Below are 22,908 nucleotides of genomic sequence, written 5' to 3' on the forward strand. Positions count from 1 at the left end.
AGAATTTTGTTAATAACTTTACAATAGCTCTTATTATAATTATTTATTCACAAAATGTCTCTCCACCTAAACTGTGACTTATTGAAAACATAGACTGGTATATTATTTGTTTTGTTTTGATTAATCATGATTGCACAGTCTTGGTTAGCTTTCCAAAATAAAGATGTTTCTTCTATAAATAATCTATGCTTCTAGAGCAGGATTAGTATATAGAAGTCATTACATTACCGTCTCAAATAACTTTCAGTCAGGGACTACTTTGTTTCCAGCACTATCTTAGGTGATTTTGGTAAACACAAGAATCAAAGTGCAAACTGGAGGAAATCTTACAGATTATTTGCATTTGAGGAAAACAAAACTCAGATGAGTTTAGGATTTTATAGTCTTAAATGATAGAGTACAGTTTAAACCCAGGTTTTCTCATTCTTAGTACCATTCTGTCCACTAGTTTGATTTTTATTTTTTTCTGTAACAAACACTGCTCATTGAAAACTCTGAGTCACATGTGTTTACCTACATATCAGACACTCATAACCTCTTGTATCATTTACAGATTTGGAAAATTTGGGATAATAATAAAACTACCCAATAAATTAGTTAATGCATTTAAAATGCTTAGCCCATGGCCTGGCACAAAGTAAAGGCTCAATAACTGTTAGCTATTATTATGATCACACTACCATTTCTTTAAGATATTTTCTAAAAGTGGAATTTCTTGATTTAAAGGTATACACATGTAAATTTTGAAACTTATTTTGGCCCCTTTAAAAGGTTGTAAGAATCTTTACTTCATTAAGAATACTCTTCAATAGAATTGAAGAGAAAAAATGTTCTTGAATAAAAGTTAGAAACTTTAATACCCCACTTCCAAAAATGGATAGAACATATAGACAGAAGATAAATAAGCATATAGATATCTTGATCAACAATATAACCAACTAGAACTAGCAGATACATATATAGAACCCTCCACCCAACAACAGCCGAATACATATTCTTCTCAAGGGCAATTGATACATTCTCCAGGATAGACCAGATGTTAGGCCACAAAATAAATCTCAATAAATGTAAAAAGATTGAGATCACACAAAGTATCTACTCCAATCACAATGGAATGAAGCTAGAAATCAATAGCATAAGGAAAACTGGAATGTTAAAAAAAATGTGGAGGGCCTCCCTGGTGGCGCAGTGGTTGGGAGTCCGCCTGCCGATGCAGGGGATACGGGTTCGTGCCCCGGTCTGGGAGGATCCCATATGCCGCGGAGCGGCTGGGCCCGTGAGCCATGGCCGCTGGGCCTGCGCATCCGGAGCCTGTGCTCCGCAACGGGAGAGGCCACAACAGTGAGAGGCCCGCATACCGCAAAAAGAAAAAAAAAAAAAAAAATGTGGAAATGAAATAAGACACTCTTAACCGACCAGTGGGTCAATGAAGAAATCACAAGGGAAATTAGAAAATACCTAACTTTATATCTTACAGAACTAGAAAAAGAAGAGCAAAAGAAACAAAGCTAGAAGATGGAAGGAAATAATAAGGATTAGAGCAGTGTTCAATAAAATGAGAACAGAATAATAATAATAAGGGGAATGAAACCAAAGTTCATTCTTTGAGAGATCAACAAAATTGACAAACCTTTAGCTAGACTGACAGAGAGGGAGGAAGGGAGGAAACAAATAACTAACATCAGAAATGAAAGTGGATATTAATACCTATCATCAGAAAGCAAAAGGATTATACGAGAATACTATGAACAACTCTATGCCAACAAAGTAAATAATCTAGATGAAATGGACAGATCGAGAAGCACACAAATTACCTAAATGCAAGACAAAAGAGAAAGTCTCAACAGACTTACAACAGGCAAAGAGATTGAATTGGTAATAAGAAACCTCCTGACAAAGAAAAGCGCAGGACTGGATAGCTTCACTAGTGAACTGAACCAAACTTTTAAGGAAGAATTAACACCAATTCTTCTTAAACTCTTCCACAGAATACAAGAATAGGGAACACTTCCTAACTCATTCCATAAGGCCAGCATTGCCATAATACCAAAGCCATATGAATAATATCACAAGAAAAGAAAATTACAGACCAGTATTCCTAACAAATATAGACGTATGAATTCTCAACAAAACACCAGCAAACCAAATCCAAAGCCATATTAAAAGGATTATAAACCATGGCAAAGTGGGGTTTATCCCAGGAATGCAAGGGTGGTTGAATGTAAGAAAATAAATCAATGTAATACATCACATTGAAAGAACCACAGGGAGGGGGGAACCACATGATCATCTTAATTGATCCACATAAGTCATTTTACAAAATTCAACATCCTTTCATGATAAAAACTCTCAGAAAACAAGGAATAGAAGGGCATATACTCAACATGATCAAAGGCATTTATGAAAAACCCATAGCTAACATCATACTCAATGGTGAATGACTGAAAAAAATTTCCCTGAGTTTAGGAATGAGACAAGGATGCCCATTTTCACCACTGCACTTAACATTATGCTGGTGGTTCTAGCCAGAGGAATTAGATAAGAAAAGGAAATAGAAGGCATCCAAACTGGAAAAGAAGAAGTAAAACTATCTCTATTTGCAGATCACAGGATCCTATACTTAAAAACTCCAAAGAATACTATCAGTTTCCAATCCAGTATATAAGAACTTCAGAAGTCACCACTTTGTTCTAACAAGAAATAAAAAGCTGAACAAATTGAAAAATCAACAACTCTTCTTAGATCTGTAAGGGAAGTAATATCACAGAACCAACTGCTGTCCGACCAGTGGGTCAGGCACTGAGAGAGAGTGACAGGCACATAGAGAGAATCACAGCTTATGAGATCAGGAACCCTTGTAGGAAATCAGTACCAGTGTAGGGAGAACTGAACTGTTATTGAAAAATTGCTAGAGGCTCAGTGCGGACAAGTTTGAGAGATAAAAATTCCAGGGGAGCCTCGTCACTGGGGAGCCCTGACAGTTTCAACAGTTTTACATCCTGGAGCTCTACAAGGTTTTCACAGTGAATATCAGAGAAAAATCCCCTTGTACTATCCCCTTGTACAATAGGGGTAACAATTTTGAATGTGCCAGAGCATTCTGTTCTTCTTAACAAGGTCTATCTTCAGGAGAAACTCTTCAACCAGAATCTAACTTGCTGGGGTTTTATCAGACCTAACTGACTTGAGGGAAGGGAAATATTCAGCCCCAGCCCACTCTAGTCACCCTGTCAAAACAGGTAAGTGGGGGAGAAAAACTGACAAGGTTGTCTTAAGTTCACAGTCCAGAAGCACAGGCTCAGTGACATACTGATATCCAATCTTAGGACTATAGAACGCTTCCCCTCCCACCACAGCTTGCAACCACATTACTAATAGCCTATTTACAGCAGTTCCTTTTACCCAGTACATCATGTTCACCTATCAACAAAAAATTACAAGACATACTGAAAGGTAAAAAACACAGAATGGAGCAAACATCACAACCAGACTCAGGGATGTTGAAATTATCAGGCCAGGAATTGAAAACAACTGTGATTGATATGCTAAGGACTTTAATGAAAAAGTAGAGCATGGAAAAATAAATGGGCAATGTAAGCAGAGAGATGTAAATTCTAAGAAAGAACCAAAAAGAAATGCTAGACATGAAAAATATTGTAACAGAATGAAGAATGCCCTTTATGAGCTTATTAGTACACTGGATACAGCTGAAGAAAGAATCTCTGAGCTTGAGGATATCAAAATAGGACTGCCAAAACTGAAAAGCGAAGAGAAAAAAGTGAAAAAACAGAAAAGAATATCCAAGTATTGTGGAACATTTACAAAAGTTGTACCATACGTATAATGGGAACACTAAAAGGTGAACAGAGAAAGGAACAGAAGAACCATTTGGAACAATAATGACTGAAAATTTCCCCCAAATTAATGTCAGACACTAAATCACAGATCCAGGAAGCTCCAAGAACACAAAACAGGATAAATACCCAAAAAATTACACCTAGATAGACATGCCATTTTCAAATTATAGATAAAGATAAAAATCCTGAAAGCAGTCAGAGGTTAAAAAATACCTTACCTGTAGAAAATATAAGGTAAGAATTACATTTGACTTTTCCTCTTCATGCAAACAAGAAGAGAGTGGAGTGAAATATTTAAAGTGTTGAGAAAAAAAAACCTACCCACCTAGAATTTTTACTTTGAGAAATTAGCTTTCAAAAGTGAAGGGGAAATAAAGACTTCCTGAGACAAAGATTTGAGGGAATTTGTTGCCAGTAAACCTGCCATGCAAGAAATGTTAAAAGAAGTTCTCCAGAGAGAAGGAAAATGATATAGGTCAGAAACTCAGATCTACATAAAGAAAGAAAGAGCATCAGAGAAGGAATACATGAATGTAAAATAAATAAAAGCTTTTATTTTTCTTAATCTAATAGATGAAATGTTCACAATAATATAGCAACAATGTATTCAATTATATATTCTTATATATATGCTTATGTCTGATTACATGTATATATAAATATGCTTATGTATGCTTATGTGTAACTGAAATGAATGACAGCAATTATACAAGAGCTAGGAAGCAGGAATTAGGATTATTTCATTTTATGGTACTTGCACTATCCATGAAGTGGTAGAGTGTTATTTGAAACTGGACTTGGATTGGTTATAAATGGATATTGCAAAATGTAGAATGGTCACTTAAAAAAGGAGTTCAACTGATATGCTCAGAATGGGGAGAAAATTGAATCATATAAAATGCTTAATTAAAACCAGAAAAGACAGGGACTTCCCTGGCAGTTCTGTGGTTGAGACTCTGTGTTTCAAATGCAGGGGTCATGGGTTCAATCCCTGGTCAGGGACCGAGATCCCGCATGCCGCACGGCATGGCCAAAAACAAGGGGAAAAAAAAAACAGCAAAAGACAGAAAAGGTATCGAAGACAAAAATAAATACAAAGAAAGGAGCAATAAATAGAAAGCACTAGCAAATACAATAGATATTAATCAAAAAACATCAACAATCATTTAGAATGTCAATGGTCTAAGTATACCAATTACAAAACAGATTATGTCAGATTGGATCAAAAAACAGTATCTAACTATATGTTGTCTAAAAAGCCCACTTTAGGTATAGAGGCACATATAGTTGTTCCTCAGTATCCATGGGGTGTTGGTTCCATGCCCTCTCCATACCCCAGGGATACCAAAATCTGCACACGCTCAACTCCCTTATATAAAATGGTGTAGTACAGTCAGCCCTCCGTATCCATGGATGCAGAATTCGTGGATACAGAGGCCAAGTGTCTAGATTAAGAGTACAGGCATACTTTGTTTTATTGTGCTTTGCTATATTGTACTTTGCAGATATTACAAATTGAAGGTTTGTGGCAACCTGCATTGAGCAAGTCTGTCAGCACCATTTTTCCAACAGCGTTCACTCACTTCATGATTTTATGTCACATTTTGGTAATTCTCACAGTATTTCAAATTTCTTCATTATTATATTTGTTGTGGTGATCTGTGATTATTGATCTTTGATGTTCCTATTGCAAGAAGATTGCAACTCGCTAAAGGCTCAGATGATGGTTAGCATTTTTAGCAATAAAGTATTTTTAAAATTAAGGTGTGTACATTTTTTAGACATAATGCTATTGCACACTTAATAAACTAGAGTATAGTGTGAATACAACTTTTATATGCACTGGGAAATCAAAAAATTCATGTGATGCACTTTATTGCAATATTCGCCTTTTTGTAGTAGTCTGGAACTGAACCCACAATATCCCCAAGGTATGCCTGTAAGTGGATGGAGAAAGATATACCATGATAACACTAATCAAAAGAAAGTGGAAGTAGCTATATTAATTTCAGACAGGGTGGAATTTGGAGTAAGGAAAGTTTTTGGAAATAAAGAAGGGAATTGCTGTTCACCAAGAAGGTGTAGCATACTTAATGTGTATGCGTGTAACAACATAGCATCAAAATGCATGAGGCAAAACCCGACAGAAGTGCAGAGAAAAAGAGATGAATTCACTGTCATAGTTGGGAACTTCAGCACCCCTCTATCAGAAATGGACAGATCCAGCAGGCAAAAAAATCAGTAAGGACATAGTTGAACTCAACATCCATCATCAATCAAGCGGATGTAAGGACATCTATATACTGCTTCACCCAACAACAGCAGAATACACATTCTTCTCAAGCTTACATGGAACATCCACCAACATAGACCACATTCTGGGCCATAAAACAAACCTTAAGAAATCCCTAACAAATTTAAAAGAACAGGAATCATACATTGTCTGCTCTCAGACCACAATGGAATTAGACTAGATGTCAGTAACAAAAAGATAGCTGGAAAATTCCAAAATACTTGGAACTAAGGCACCACCCTTTTAAAAAACACATCAGCCAAAGAAAATATCTCATGAGAAACTTTAAAATATTTTGAACTAAATGAAAATGAGAAAACAAATTGTCAAAATTTGTCAGATACAGTGAAAGCAGTGCTTAGAGGGAAACTTGTGGCATTGAATGCATATATTAGAAAAGAAGAAAGATCTAAGATTAATCGTCTTAGCTTCCACCTTAGGATACTAGAAAGAGAAGAGCAAATTAAATCTAAAGTAAACAGAAGAAAAATAATAAAATTAGAGCAGAAATCCATCAAATTGAAAATAGGAAACCAATAGGAAAAATCATTGAAACCAAAGGTTATTCTTTAAAAAGGTCAATGAAATCGATAAGCCTCTATCCAGGCTAATTAAGAAAAAAAGGGGTCCCTTTATCTATTTTTGAGAGAAATCATATTAACAAGTTTTCTAGTATGAAACTGTTCTTACATTCTGGGAATCAGTTGCTCATATAAATAACTGAATTTCAATACAGCAATGGATTTCAAATGTTAAACTTTTATTAACAATTTTTGCTGTTAAATGTATCAATATACTGAGATGGGTCTGGTTTTATTATTTGGTGTTTTGATCAAGTTTTGTTTCAGGGTTATCTTAATTTTATATAAAGTAGAGTAAAGCTTTCTTTTCTTCTCTGTGCTCATAGAAATAAACTCTTCCTTGAAATCTGAAAAAATTATCTTGTAACACATTCTTTGTTATTACATAGTAGCTTCTCAGTGCTTTATTTTATTGTTGATTTGAGACAATTTGGTCACTTATATTTTTCCAGTAAAAATGTCTTTCAAACAGATTTTCAAACTTACAAGTTTGAATACCGTATATAAATTTAATAATTCCCTTGGAAACTTGAAAAGAAGGGGAATTACCTATCAATATAGTTTATATTATTTCATATATTTATAATTACCTTCACACTATAATTCTTTTAAACTTTTTCTTCTCTTTTCTGTGGTAAATATTTTTGCACAGAATATGCTTAATCTGTGTTTTGCCTGCTGTACTCTGTGCTATATCTTTAAACCTTTGATTGTAAAATAAAACACAAATACAAAGAAAACAAGAAAAGAGAGACAGGACACTACTAGTATCAGAAATGAAAGACAGGACATCAGTATGCAACCCATGTACATGAAAAGGCTAATAAAGGAATACTATGAACAATTATTTCTTTGCCTACAAATTTGATAACCTAGATGAAATGGACCAATTCCTTCAAAGACACAGCTCCCATAACTAACCAAGGAGAAATAAATAATCTAAAACGGCTCTGTCTGTTAAAGAAATTGAATCAATAATTAATAATCTTCCAGAACAGAAAGCACCAGGCCCAGATGTATTTACTGGTGAATTCCACCAGACATTTAAGGAAGAAATCTTGACAATTCTCCACAGTTGCTTTCAGAAGATAGAAGTAGAGGAAATACTTCTTAACTCATTCTATGATGCAAGAATTATGCTAATACCAAAACCAGACAAAGCCATTACAAGAAAAGAATGCTACAGACCAGTGTAGAAAGCCTCATAGACACAGGTGCAAAAGTCCTCAAAAAATATTAACAAATTGAATCCAACAATATATAAAAAGAATTATACACCACTATATGTTTTACCACTTTAAAATAATTAATGTAGTATACCGAAAACTATTGAATTGTTCACTTTAAATGGGTCAATAGTATGGTATGTGAATTATATCTTTGGTTAATATTTTGTTTTTTAAACATTAATACAGCTATCATTTCTTGTCTGGATAAATATGTAATGTTCTGTCTGGTTTTCCTGGGGTTTTTTTCCCCCTAGTTGAAAAAAAAAAATGTTCTTCATAGTGTAGTCAAAATAGTAGTTTTAAAGTCTTTTAGTTTTGTGCTTAAAATCCTTTCATGGTACCACTTTGTTTTACAGAAGAGGCTCAAACTTTGTAACATAGCTTTTACCTTATGAGGTCCTTGCTGTTCGAGATTTTAACTTACTATTTGGGTTTCCCTGCTCATAGATCAGGTTTTCTCTAGTATCTAGACTTTTGTACATGTTGCCAGCAATATTCTACGCTCAGGTCTCAATTTACATATAACTTCCTGTGGGTATCTTTCCTTCTATGGTTCTTCCTTCCACTGGGCCCTCTCCTCCCCGTTAGATATACCTCCCCTCTCCCCTATTGACTTTACTTGAGAATGGCTGTTTTTTAAAAAAAGTACTTTCCAATTGTTGTGATCATATACCACAGGAGTTTTTTTACCCTGTTGTATTAGTTTGCTAGGGCAGTTGTTACAAATACCCACAAACTGGGTGGCTTAAAAAACAAGAATTTATTGTCTCAATTATGGCAGTAGAAATCTGAAATCAAGTGTTTGCAGAGTTGGCTTCTGATGGTTTGCTGGCAGTGTTTAGTGTTCCTTGGTTTGTAGATGTATCACCCTGATTTCTGCTTTAATCTTCATATGATGTTCTCAATGTGTGTGTGATTCTGAATCTAAACTTCTTCTATTTATAAGGATACAGTCATATTGGATTAGGGCCTACACTGATGACCTCATTTTAAGTTGATTACCTCTGTGAAGACCCTATTTTCTATTTTCTTTTTTTTCAGGCTTTTTGAAGTACAAATGACAATTTTAAATTGTATGTATTAAGGTGTAAAACCTGATATTTAGATATATGTATACATCATGAAATGTTTACCACAATCAAGCTAATTAACGTGTCTATCACCTCAGTTACCTCCTTCCTTCTCCCTTCCCTCTCTCCCTCCCTCCCTCCCTTCCTTCCTTCCTTTTTTTTTTTTGTCCTAGAATATTTAAGCTCCACTCTGTTAGCAAATTTCCAGTATGCAGTACAGTATTGTTAACTGTAGTTATCCTGCTTTACATTAGATCTCTAGAGTTTATTTATCCTACATATCTGAAATTTGTGCCTTTTGACCAACATTTCCCCATTTCCCCTACCCCCTCAGCCCTTCGCAACCACTGTTCTACTCTCTGCTTCTAAGGGTTTGACTTTTGTAGATTCCGCACATAAGTCAGATCATGCAGTATTTAAAGCCCTAGTTCTAAATATGGTCACATTCTGAGGTACTGGTGTTTAGTGCTTCAACATATGAATTTTGGAGGGACACAATTCAACCCTTAACCCTTATATTTCTCTTGAGAGTGTGATATAAGCTTTTTCTCTGTTTCATTATTATGTGATTGTCACAAACATAATTTTAATGATTATAGAAGAATATCCACTTAGCCAGTTTCCTACTGTTAAATACACTTGGCCCTTCATATCCACAGTTTCCACGTCTGCAGATACAGAGAGCCCATTGTTTGGGGTGGTGTGGGGGAGAAAATTCCAAAAGGCAAAATTCGAACTTGCCATGCCCTAGTAACTTTTACATAGCATTTGTAGATGATTTAAAGTATCTGAGAGTACGTTATATGCAAACACTACTCCATTTTATATATGGGACTTGAGCGATCATAGATTTTGGTAATGGAGGGTGGACAGACCTGGAACCAATCCCCCCAAGCTGACTGTATTTATTTTTCACTTTTGCAGTATAATAATTGCCATGGACCCTTTTATGCACTTCTTTTAGAACAGATACCTGGAAATGAAGTGGTCAGATCATTTTTAAGGCACTTGATACATGCCACAAATTTTTGCAAGTATGAGAGGCATTTCTTGCTTTCTTAGTAGATCATTTATTAATCATATTTCCTCTTTGTGAATTAGCTCTTTAAGTCATTTGCCCATTTAATTTTGTGGTCTTAATGTTTTTCTTTTCAATTCGTATAAACTCTTTGCATAGTAAAAATTGTACTGTTTATCTTCTCTGCAACTGTTTTACCAATTTATCATTTGCCCTTTAATTTTGGTCTTGTTTCTTTTTCAAATTATAGATGATTTGTTTTTATTTTCCTCAATAGTTCTTCTATTGCTTCGAAGCTTGGCTTGTCCTTCTTTTTTCAGAGTTTGCTAAATACGTAATTCTGCTTTTTCCTGGATGTTTCTATTGGGTTTAAAGATATTTAGTTCTAATCCATTTAGAGTTTGTTTTGCTAAATGGTATGATGTGAGAATCATTTTTTTCTTTAATTGCTAGTTTGTGGTTTCAGTTCCATTAATTAATCACTGCTTTCCTCAGTGATTGACAGTATCTCACATATTGAATTAAATTATTTTGGGGTGGAGATCTATTACACTGATACTTTATTAAAGATTTATAGTAGGGACTTCCCTCATGGCGCAGTGGTTAAGAATCCACCTGCCAGTGCAGGGAACATGGGTTTGATCCCTGGTCCGGGAAGATCCCACATGCTGTGGAGCAACTAAGCCTGTGCACCACAACTACTGAACCTGCACTCTAGAGCTCGTGAGCCATAACTACGGAGCCCGCGTGCCACAACTAGTGAAGCCCGTGTGCCTAGAGCCTGTGCTCCACAACAAGAGAAGCCACTGCAATGAGAAGCACGCACACTGCAATGAAGAGTAACCCCTGCTCGCTGCAACTAGAGAAAGCCTGCATGCAGCAATGAAGACCCAAGGCAGCCAAAAATAAATAAATAAATAAAAATAAATTTATAAAAGAAAAACAGTCCGCCTGCCAATACAGGGGACACGAGTTTGATCCTTGGTCTGGGAAGATCCCACATGCCGTGGAGCAACTAAGCCCGTGCGCCACAACTTCTGAGCCCACATGCCACAACTACTGAAGCCCATGTGATCTAGGGCCCGCGTGCCGCAGCTACTGAGCCTGTGTGCTGCAACTACTGAAGCCCACGCGCCTAGAGTCTGTGCTCTGCAACAAGAGAAGCCACAGCAATGAGAAGCTTGCGCACCGCAATGAAGAGTAGCCCCCACTCCCTGCAACTAGAGAAAGCCCGCGTGCAGCAACAAAGACCCAATGCAGGCAAAAAATTTTTAAAAAAATTTTATAGTATATGTTAACATCTGTAAAGAACATTACCCTCTCCCCTTCTTTACTCTTTGTGCTTTTTCAGGATTTTCTTTGGTATTTTTACCAGTTTATTTTTGCCTGTGTGCTAGAACATTTGTCTTTATCTCTCACCCAGTATTACCTACCACATTTAAATTTTTTAAATTAAATTTACAGGGAAGATAATTTAAGAAACATTGAACATATGTACATTCAATCTTCCCTTTCAAGTACTTGGTATTTTTCTATATTGTCTTCTTTAAATCTTTTGTAAAGACTTGTAGTTTTTTCATATAATTCAAACAAATTATTCACTGTTGTTATTACTTGTGTGTGTATTAGTTGCTGGTGGTTTTTGTTGGATCTATTAAAAACAAATGAAAATGTTTTATTAACAATGAAAATTTTTACTATTATTGCTTATTCTACTGTCTAGAAGTACTGTGTGATTGTTGTTTTACTCAGCTTTATCAATTCCAACACTTTTCAGTGGGTTTATTTGCATTTTCTGAGCAAACAGTTATATTAAGTGGAAATGATCATGATTTTCAACTATTCATGTTTTGTAACTATTTCACATGTTACTTAGAATATCTAAAATCTAATATTAAATAAGAGAGATAATGGAAGACATCCTTTTTGTTGTTATTATTCCTGGATGTATCTGGTGTTTCACTAGAAAGTATTATTTTGTCTGATAGCTTGAAAGAGGTTATTTCTTAAGAGAATTACTGAACTCTTTTTTTTGTGTGTGTGGGATTTGAGGTAGTATTTTGGAATTGGTATTAGATTTTATCAAGTACTTTTGTGCAGGGGTACTTACAGAGATTATCACATGGAGTTAATTTAATTTTTGCACAGTTATTAATGTTTGCTAATATTAAATTACCTTCAATACCTGTAATAAAACTTACTGTTTTGCAGTAGATTGTTCTTTTTTACCTATGGTTTAATTTTGTTTCTCAGCATTTTATTTGGCTTTTTTACGTTCTTATCAATTAGTGACATGAGTCTATAACTTTTTTTGGTGGTATCTTTGTGAGGTTTTGATTTCAAGGTAATTTTTGCTTGAAACTTCTAGTACATCTACTGCTATCCCAACAGACAAACTATACTAAAGTGAGCAGCAAACTAAAAGTGTTCTTTAGGTGATTAGAAAAATGAAAGAGTAGTATGATAAGTGGTTAGTGCTGCAGATGTTGATTTAGGCACCATTTTCATGGAGTTGCATAAGAGCAAGGACATGACTTGACATGGCTCTTCCCAGTTTCCGCCAAGCTTTGCATGTCAGGCTGACTCAGAAACCACTGGAAAATCTGGGTCCTGCATACAGTAGGCACTTCATAAGCAGTTTTGAGTAAATGGTTAACATTACAGTGACTATCCTAGAAACATTTCTCAGGCCCACATTGATGCCTTTTTTTTTTTTTTTTTTTTTTTTTTAATTATAGACCTCAAATGTGAAGAAGCTAGCATAGTTTTCTTTGGACTTTAAATCAAAGACTGTTACCAGTTTTCCTGCCCTTAATACTGACTTCAAAAGAGGATACAGTGTCCTCCAGATCTTGATTCCTTGTTGTCACTAAACATAAGCTTATAGGTTCTTTGGGTTTTAAAAGTTTTATTGTGGATCACCTGGGAAAATAGCATGTAACAAAGTAATAGAAAAGTTACTCAGGAAAAAGCTCAGGAAATCCTATAGTCATAACCTCTGTATGCTTCTGTTTACCTTAGCTACTACCTGGAAGAACCTTTGGACATTACACTTTCCTTTCTCACTGATACCAAGAGTATATTTCAACCTCATTTCTAAAAAGATGTCTTTCAACCAAATTTCCCCTTCTTAAAGCCCTACCTAAATGTGAAGAGCTGTATCATTTTTTTCTAGAATAGATAAAAAGATGTTAGATTAGACCTTTGTCATTTCTCCCCGGACCACTGCAGAAGCCTTCTTTCTCTCTTTTCTTTTTGTGCATTCTAGCTCTACCACTCCTCCCCCAATTTAATCTTTTAAAGACACAAATGTATTTATAACCTTTTATTAGTTCCACATCAGAAATAAGATGCAGTTAGATTTTTCCTTCACTCCATACACCAACAATACTATATATAAATTAAATATTTAAATGTAAAACAAATAATTATATAAGTACCAGCAGAAAATACAGATAAATATTGAATCTTGGTGTGAAGAAGACTGTAAAGTACAGCAATAATGGAATACACACTTAGAAAAATATTGGCAACATATGGCAGGCAAAAGGTTAATAGCCTGAATAAAGAAAGTATTATTTTTATGTAATAATATACAAAAATAATATTCAGTTATATGAACAGTTCTTTATATTGTAGAAAGAGTTATTAGTTGATATTTTATTATTCTTACAGATTAATCTTTTATTATTACTTCTATAGCAAAAACAAATTAGTTACTCACCAGGAGTATGCAGCATAGAACATCAGCAAGAAATAACCAAACTAAAGACTGATTTGGAAAAGAAAAGTATCTTTTATGAAGAAGAATTGTCCAAGAGAGAAGGAATACATGCAAATGAAATTAAAAATCTGAAGAAAGAACTACATGATTCAGAAGGCCAGCAACTTGCTCTCAACAAAGAAATTATGATTTTGAAAGACAAATTGGAAAAAAACAGGAGAGAGAGGTAAGAATCAAGTTATTTACTCCTCTAATAATTATTTATTGAATACCTCTTCAGTGTTAAGGACTGGCGATACATAGGCAATAAACATATTCCAGTCCTCAAGAAGACCAAAGTCAAGATTGGTAAATAGAAATTTATATTACAGCATCATAGGAAAGCAAATGGGATAAGTATAGGAATACTCGTAGAAGAGGCACAAAAGATAACTTGGGTGTGTCTAGGTTTTTTGGACAAAATTATTTCTGAGTTAAGACCAAAGATATAAGAAATATATAGCTGTGGAAGAGTGTTCAGGCAAAGGTTAGCAGAATTTGCCAAGATCTAGAGGAAAAGGGTAGCATGGCACATTCAGAAAATGAAAGTTGTTCATTATGGTGGAAGCATAAAAAGAAAGATGAATGGTGAGAAATGAGACTAGAAAGGAAAATAGTCATAAGACCATTGAAGGAAAATTACGTGATTATATCAATATTTATATTTTTGAAAGACCACTCTTGCTACTGTTTAGAGAATGGATTGGAAGGAGCAGACTGCAGATAGTAATCTAGCTGTGAGAGATGAGGTGGCTGGACCTTAGATATGATAGTGAAGACGGAGAGAAGCTTATGGATTCAGAAGGTCTACCGAGAAGACAGAACCTGGATGACATGGTAACCAGATATGAGAAATTAGAAGCAGGAGAAATTATCAGTGATACTCAAGTTTCTAGGTTTTAGGTAACTGAATGTATGTTATTGTCATTCTCAACTTATATTGGAAGCCTAAGTTTAATTCAGTTTGGTCTGTTTGTTCAGCAAAATTTTTTAGAACCTGCTATGTGAAAGCATTGCTGTAGGCCCTGGAGGCATAACAGTGAACAGATAAAAATTCTCTCTCCTTATGGAGCTTTCCTTTAATTATGGTGAAAGACTATAAGCAAAATATAAATGAAATAAGTAAAATGCAGAATATATAGGTAATGATATAGGATAGGTAATATATAGGTAATGATAAATTCTAAGAACAAAAAATAAGGCAGTGGATAGGGGCTATGAAGCATTAAGGGGGAAAATTAAATTATATATATATATATATATATATATGAATGAAATAACCAGGGAAAATTATACTGAGAAGATGATTTCTCAGTAAGGACTGAAGAAAGTGGGGGAGATATCTATACAGATGTATGAGAAGAACATTTTACATGAGGAACAAGAAGTCTGTTAAAAAAAATAATGGGAAGACAAAACTATGGAGATAGTAAAAAGATCAGTGGTTGTAAGGATTGGGAGGAGGATGGGGTGAATAGGCAGGGTACAGAGGATTTCTAGGGCAGTGAAACTACTCTGTATGAAACTGTGATAGGAGATATATGTCATTATACAACCTAATGTAAATTGCGACGTTTTAGTGATAATGATGTGTCAAATGTAGGTTCATCAGTAGTAACAAACACACCACTCTGAGTATATGGGCAATCTCTGTATTTTCCTCTCAGTATTGCTACGAACCTAAAACCTTTCTAAAAAATAAAGTCTATTAAAATAATAATACTAAAAAAGAGGCCAATGTGGATGAAGCAGAGTTAAGGGGAAAGAATAGTAAGAGGTACGTATGAGAGGTAATGGGAGCCAGATCATGTAAGGCTTTGTAAGTCATGTTCAGTGACTTACAATTTTTTACTCTCAGTAGAACCATGGCAGGGAAGCATTGCCTTTTGACAAGGATTTTGAGTGGAAAATGGACAAATACTGACTTGTGTTTTAACAGGATTATTCTGACTACTAGATTAAGAAAAGTCTGAACTAGATAAGAGAAAAAGCAGTGAAACCATTTAGAAGTCTTTTGCAATCATCCAGGCAAAAGATAATGGTGGATTGGGCCTAGGGTGGTGGCAGAATTGGCTGTGAAAAATGTTCGAATTCCAATTTCTTTAAAAGGTAAAAATAATGATATTTGCTGATAGACTAGATATGGGGTAAGAAAGAAAGAGGAAAAATCAAGGATGATGCTACAGTTTGGGGCCTTAGCAATTAGGAGAATATAGTTACCATTTAGAGAGGAAAACGACAGAAGAAGCATTTTGGGGATGGGAATATCAGGAGCTCATTTTAAACAAATTATGTTTGAGGTGCCTTTCAGGCATCCAGGTCAAGTAGGTCATCATACAGACTAATCTGGATTTCAGGGCTAGAGATAAAATCCTGGGAGTATTTATCATTCACATGATATTTAAAGGGGTGAGACTATATGAGATCACTTAGTGAATGAATATAGATGGAAAAGAAGTCCTAGGACTGCAACCTGGAGCACTCCAATCTTTAGAAGTTTGGAAATGAGGAAGAAACAGCAAAGTGGAGAGAGAAAGAGCAGTAAGAATGATAGGAAGATGACCAGGCAAATTTGGTGTGCAAATTTGGTGTTATGATGAATGCATATCAAATCTGTCTACATGTTAAATTAGATGAGGTCTAAATCAAATAAGATGAGGACCGTGTAATTGATAGTTGAGTTTAACAATATGAATGTCATTGGTGACTTTGATAAGAACAATTTCAGTGGAACAGTAGTGGGCAGAAACCCCATAATGGATCCAAAGACTTGAAGGAGAGCAATTGTAAGAGCAAGCAGATAATAAAAGCAACGAGATAATAACTGGAGGAGAAATTTGTCTCAAAAATAACACCATGCTTGTAATCTGATAGAAAGTACCAGTAGATGATTCAGGACAGAGAGGAGAAAAGTGTACTTGAGCGGGTGCATAAACAAAGAGCAACCTTAGCTACATTTTGCTCCTGTAGTAAGAAAAGAATAAGTAAGAGTGTATGATCACAGGGGAAGGTACGTGGGGTGTTGGGAACTTGTTTTTCTGTTGTTAGGGTTGGGCATGTTGAATTTGAGGTGCTTGGGAGACAACTTTTGGGAGATACCAAGTCAGCAATTTGAAGCCCAGAAAAGCTTCAGATGTAGATTCAGAGTTTGTCAGCATAATGGATGATAATTGAAATAGGTGGTATAATAGATGGGATAGCTCAGGGAAAATGTGTAAAAAAAAAGAAAAAAAAAAGTTGAGCACCTGTGACAGAATACCTGGGGGCATTGGCATTTACTTGGAGGAAAGAGGGGGTGGGGGGCTCACCAATACAGCTGAAAAGTCTAAATGTAGGCTGAAAATCAAGAAAGTGGGTATCACTGAAGCCAAGGGAGGACAACATTTCAAGAGGGAGGGAATGGACAACACTGTCAAAGGTAGCCAGTAGACTGGATATAATAACAGTTGGGACAATAATGAGTTTTGGGACAACAGTTTTTTTGAGGTGGTGGCAGCAGAAGTCAGATTTTAGCACAGGGAGGAAAATTTAGGCAGTGAGGAAGTGGATACGTCAAACTCTCAAGATTTCAAGGTGGTTGCCAAAGAACGGGAAGACAAGGAAAGTGGAAAATGAAGTGTGACGTAGAATTTAGGGGAGAGTTTGTTTATTTCGTTTCAGTATGAGAGAGAAGTTTTGTTTAATGCTAATAGGAAAAAACAAAAATGGTTGTATATAGAAATTTTACTCAATTTATTCATATACTTCTTTTTCTGAAAGGATGCTTCTTTGTAATTTTTCATATTTTTTTCATTGTTGTTTGTTGTTTGGAGTTGCTTCTGAATCAAGAAAGATTCCTGGGCTTCCCTGGTGGCTCAGTGGTTGAGAGTCCGCCTGCTGATGCAGGGGACACGGGTTTGTGCCCCGGTCTGGGAAGATCCCACATGCCGTGGAGCGGCTGGGCCCGTGAGCCATGGCCGCTGAGCCTGTAGTCCGGAGCCTGTACTCCTCCATGGGAGAGGCCACAGCGGTGAGAGGCCCGCGTACCGCAAAAAAAAACCCCAAAAAACAAAAAAAACAAAACTGATTCCCCTTTCTCCCTTAGGGGGTTTTCGTTGTTTCTTTTTTTTTTTTTTTGTCTTTTTGTCTTTTAAGACACTGTTTTTTATTTTCTCAATGATATAAGGTGCTTTACAAGTATGAACAATAACCTGCTACACTTTAATGTTTTGTATCCTTTCCATTGATTTCTTTAAATCTGGAATGTAATTCCCTGTGTGGCATCTGTTTTCTAATGTAGAAAAAATAACTTATCAAACACTAAATTTTACTCTAAGGATACTAAATTTATAAATTTATTCCACTTTTGAAGTGATAGCCCAAAATCCACCTGATTGACGCTCATTTGGCACGTTCTTCTCAATTCTGGTCGCTGAACTACATCCTGAATTAGGATGAAAATAATGCAGCTTTCAGGCTTTGAAATGACTACATTGAAATTGCCAAAAGGGTCATGAGGTTGTCTGCGCAGGACAATGTTTTCCATCACTTACAGAGTTACACTTTGCATGTCAAGAAGAGAGGACGTAATCCCACAGCAGCAGACATTTAAAATGAAAGAAGACAGCCACAAGGATTCGTGCAGAAGATTTTAAATATGCCCGTTGAGCAAAACGATTTAACTGATTTTTCTTCAAGGGCAATGCTCCTATATGCATCCTTTGAAAAATTAAAGATCCTAGAATAGCGTCTTCCATGTGGGACATCTTGAAAGATAATATTTTGGTTTCAGTGAGTTACACACCAGTTCTTGTTAATTTAGCGGGTCTGTTTACAGAGTGTGGTGGTTTTGTTCTTTAGATTTGCAGAGTTTATAGAGAAAGAAAATTACAGCCTGCACACCCAAGACAAGGACAGTTCCTCCAATGAAACTGGCTGCATCAAAGGTAGACGTCCACGCAGGTTGTGAAGTCGGAGTTAAAGTGATATCAGTTGTACCTGATGTAGTAGTTGTGGTGGAAGCTGTAGAAGAGGAAGTCAGAGTTGTGGTTTTAGCTGTAGAATTGGTTGGCAGTGGTGTGGCAGTGGACGCAGGGCAGAATTCTGTGCTGTTCACCACCTTGCAATCACGAACTGTTGAATTCATTTTATCCAAAAGCAGGTAGTGTTAGCAGCATTAGCGTCAAAACAGGAAACCCCATTGTTGCGGCTTTCACAGATTTCTGGTGCTGGAGTGGTGCCCGGAGGAGCGGCGGCGGCACCGGGGCTGTCCTGGTGGTAGTCGGTAAAGCCGAGGGTGTAGTCACGTTCGGGGCCAGCGTGGTGTTCTGAGCCGCGCTCGTCACGCGGCCAGGCAGCTGCCAAAAGCAGCCGGCGGGGCAGCGCCAGTATCGCAGCCTCTGTGCTGGCCTTCGAGCGCGTCCATCCCCTGCGGCGCCACCTCCCAGACTCCTCCCTTTGGAGGTTTTTAAAAAGTTCGCTAGAACTGTGTTTACCCCTAAGGGTGAATCAGTTCTGTCCCTTAGAACTATCATTTTAAATAAGTTTTATAATATTGTATGTATGTATGTATGTATGTGTAGATAGGTAGGTACATAAGGAAGAAGGGAAGAAGGAAGGCAGGAATTGGAAATGTAAGTTGAATTTTCTATGCAGTCTAGAGCTGAGTGTAAGCAATTGTATTGTGGTCCCTATACCCTCCTTTTTCCCTAGCTTCCTCATTTTCCCATGCTTTCTAGCATATATACAACTGAAGAAGGTGAGCATAATTAGGATGTCTAACTCAGATTTTCAAATGAAGAACAAAATAGATATTATTAAGCAGACAAATCTATTTATTAATTAGAAGGAAATGATTGTGACTTCCTAATTTTAAGGGAAATGTTTGGGATTTGGAGCAGTTGAGATATAAGTGGCTTTTCAGAATAAGGCATATGATACAATAGCCAATCTGGGATACCATTATTTTACCTTTAATTCAATTCCTTTTTTTCCTTTTATATTTTGCATTGTATTAGTCAAAGTGAAAGGGAAGAATTTGAAAATGAGTTCAAACAACAGTATGAACGAGAAAAAGTGTTATTAATGGAAGAAAATAAAAAACTGACAAGTGAGCTTGATAAGGTGAGTGGTTTAATCTCATTGATATTCATTGATACATGCTAGATGTTCAGCACTATCATAGCAATTATAGATATAATTTTATATTTGGTGTACATTTTTTAATTTAATATTCCTCCTAAATGCAAGGATTGCTTCTGTGTACAGGCAATTTTTCATTTTACCAATCTGTACAAGAGTCTTCTTGGAGAGAGGACTTGGCTTACCTCATCTTATTCTTTGTCCCATTTATTTTTTGAGCCCCTGTTCTTTATTTCACTTTCCATCTCTCTTTTACTATTAATCACTTACTTTGTCATGGCTTTGCTTGTTTGGTCGCAAACTACTTGAGAAAGAACTCTGTTAGTTTATTTTGTAATTACAAAGCTGATGCACACAAACACTGTGGAAAGTGGCCAAATAGTAAGTAGTATAAATTATTTTTTAAACTATGAATACTATATGAACATTATTGTATAACTCTTAGTTATTTCCACTAAAATAAAACTAACAGTATTTAAACTTTATCCAAATAGGTCACATAATTGTTATTTAATGGGCTTAACCAATATGACTACAAAATTAAACATCATTTCTGTCTACCAGACAGAATTTTAAGATTCTGTTAAGAGTTACCTTGAGGTAAGAAATGTAATTAAACTCTAGAAGGCCACTTCACGTAGAGTATATAAGCAAATTACCTAGTAAAAGATGGTATTATAGTTTAAGAAAAATTGAATTGTGATATAATCAAATCGAACGTAGATCAAATCTTGTATTCACCCTTTGGTTTCATTTCATTAGCCATACAGTTCTGGCAAGTTTACCAGAAGTACATCTTTAGAAATAATTTTTAAATAATACTCTTGATTTTGATGAGATCTGAAGGATAAAAATAAAAGCCTATCTCCAAATTTTATAAAAAATAGAATATTACCTTGTCTTGCTAAATTGAAAGATGTGGTAAAGGATGTGAACAGAACTTTGAGAGCAAATCATATGGTTGGCAAGTATTCAGTGACAAATGATAACAAGGAAATGTTTATTTCTGGAGAAATAGGGGAGGATCTGGGTCTTCTTCCATTTGAACCTCTTCTCTATTTTTGCTCCTTTTATTCAGCTTCACTTCTCTGTCAGTCCACCTAACTGCACATCTTCACTGTTTCTTTCCATTTATTCATTTTTTGGTTTGGTTGAATTGGGTATTTTCCCCAAGAGGGATAACCAAAGAATACCTTTGCCATTGCTACACCAACTGTTCCATTGGGAACCTGCTTGAAGAGAACCAAATTACTTCTCAACAGAACTTCAGATATAGAAACCAAAAAGCAATTAGTATGTTAATTTTGAAACGTATATAACTAATAGATTCTCATAGTCAGATTTTTTAACTTCAAAAATAAAAATTAAAAAGGAAATAGAAAAAAGTTTGTTGATATTTTCAGAAGTCTGTATTCAAAGTTTCTATTAAAGGTAACTTATTGCAAGTAAAATTAGCCATATTGCCAAGGAGTGGAAGTAAATGGTTTCCAGTAAGAAAATATTATCATTTGTATCTTGTTTTTAAATAATTATTTTACATAAAAGCAAAATTACACAAAATATGGAAAATATTCAACATAAAAGTTACCTATGATTTCATTAACATGAAACAACTATTTTACTTTTATATGTTCCTTTCCAGGTTTTGTTGTATATGTATTATTACATAATTTCAGTCATATATACATTATATTTTCTAATCTGCCGTTTCATTTAAAAAATGAGCATTTTTCCATATTCCTGTGTAGTCTTAAAATTATCATAAGCCAGATATGTCAATTTACAAATAGTAAAACCTTCTCATTCCCAAACATGCAAAATGAAGTAATACTTAGGTAGAATTTACTTTGTGCAGGCCCTCTCCTGAGTTAGTTTATATAAACCATATAATTCTCACAATAACTCTGTGAGGTATACCCTATTGTTCCTACCATTTTACAGATGAGGAGATTGAGGCAAAGGGCAATTAAGCTACTCTTGTAATCTCAAAACTAGGGAGTGGCAGGATGGGATTGGAACACAGGTAGTCTGGCTCCAGAGCCCCTGTGCTTTAATTCAGTAAGAATGAAAAGATTAACTTTTCCTGACAAATACTAAACACATCTATTTAAGACTCCTTTTAACTACTGTAACATGACAGTGCAAAAATTTGTATTTCCTCCTCTTGCAAATCTCCAGCTGAAACCCCAATCACAGATTAATTGCAAGTCAAAAGCAACGGTGATCAGAAAAGGATGTGTTGTAGGAATTAGTGAAGACACTGCATCTGCAAAAAACATTCTCCAAAATAACTGGTAGACTTCTGGCTATGCTAACATGAAGAGATTGATGAATCCGCTCAAGAAAAAAAAAGTTTCAAAGTGGACACAGTTGTTGAAAACAGTCATTTCAGAGCTCCCAGAGTTAACCAAAGGAAGACAACTACAAAACATTACTGAGATAAATTAAGGAATATCTAAACAAATGGAGAGATATACTGCATATTTTTAGGACTGCAGTTCTCTCCTAATAGATCTATGGATTTGGGGAAATAACTATCAAAATTTTGGTAGGCTTTTTTGTTAGAATTGGCAAGCCTATCCTTAAATTTATATGGGAATACAGAACATCTACAATAGCAAAAATATTTGGTGCGGGGGAGGGGAGGCGAGGGGTACAAAACTTGGAGGGTTTACACTACAGAATTTTGAAACTTACTGTAAATCTATAGTAATCAGAAGACGGTAACATTGGCATAATGGAACAGAGTAGAGAGTCCAAAAATAAGACGTCATATTTATGGTTGATTGATTTTCAGCAAAAGTACCAAGGCAATTCAATGGGAAAAAGACAATCTTTTCAACAAATGGTGCTGGAATAATAAATGGCCATACTACCCAAAACAGTCTACAGATTTAATGTGATCTCTGTCAAATTACCCATGTCAGTTTTTACAGAACTAGAACAAATATTCCTAAAATTTATATGGAACCACAAC

General features: G+C 35.5%; 1 protein-coding gene and 1 pseudogene across 21 annotated transcripts in view; one reads left to right on the forward strand and one right to left on the reverse strand.

The window, feature by feature from the left end:
• The window catches only part of CDC42BPA (CDC42 binding protein kinase alpha), a 309,540-nt gene that overhangs the window by 202,467 nt on the left and 84,165 nt on the right, over positions 1 to 22,908 (forward strand). For all 20 annotated transcript variants that reach the window (XM_082612490.1, XM_082612482.1, XM_082612485.1 and 17 more), the window contains 2 exons: positions 13,751 to 13,998; positions 19,808 to 19,913. In XM_082612490.1, coding sequence (XP_082468616.1) covers positions 13,751 to 13,998; positions 19,808 to 19,913 — 354 coding nt within the window. The remainder of the gene's footprint in view (positions 1 to 13,750; positions 13,999 to 19,807; positions 19,914 to 22,908) is intronic.
• On the reverse strand, positions 18,244 to 19,324 carry LOC309801065 (sialomucin core protein 24-like; annotated as a pseudogene). The gene has a single exon. The product of its transcript is annotated as a sialomucin core protein 24-like (transcript).

This window comes from Mesoplodon mirus (genome assembly GCF_964341445.2).
Source record: "Mesoplodon mirus genome assembly, chromosome: 3".
Classification (NCBI taxonomy): Eukaryota; Metazoa; Chordata; class Mammalia; order Artiodactyla; family Ziphiidae; genus Mesoplodon; species Mesoplodon mirus.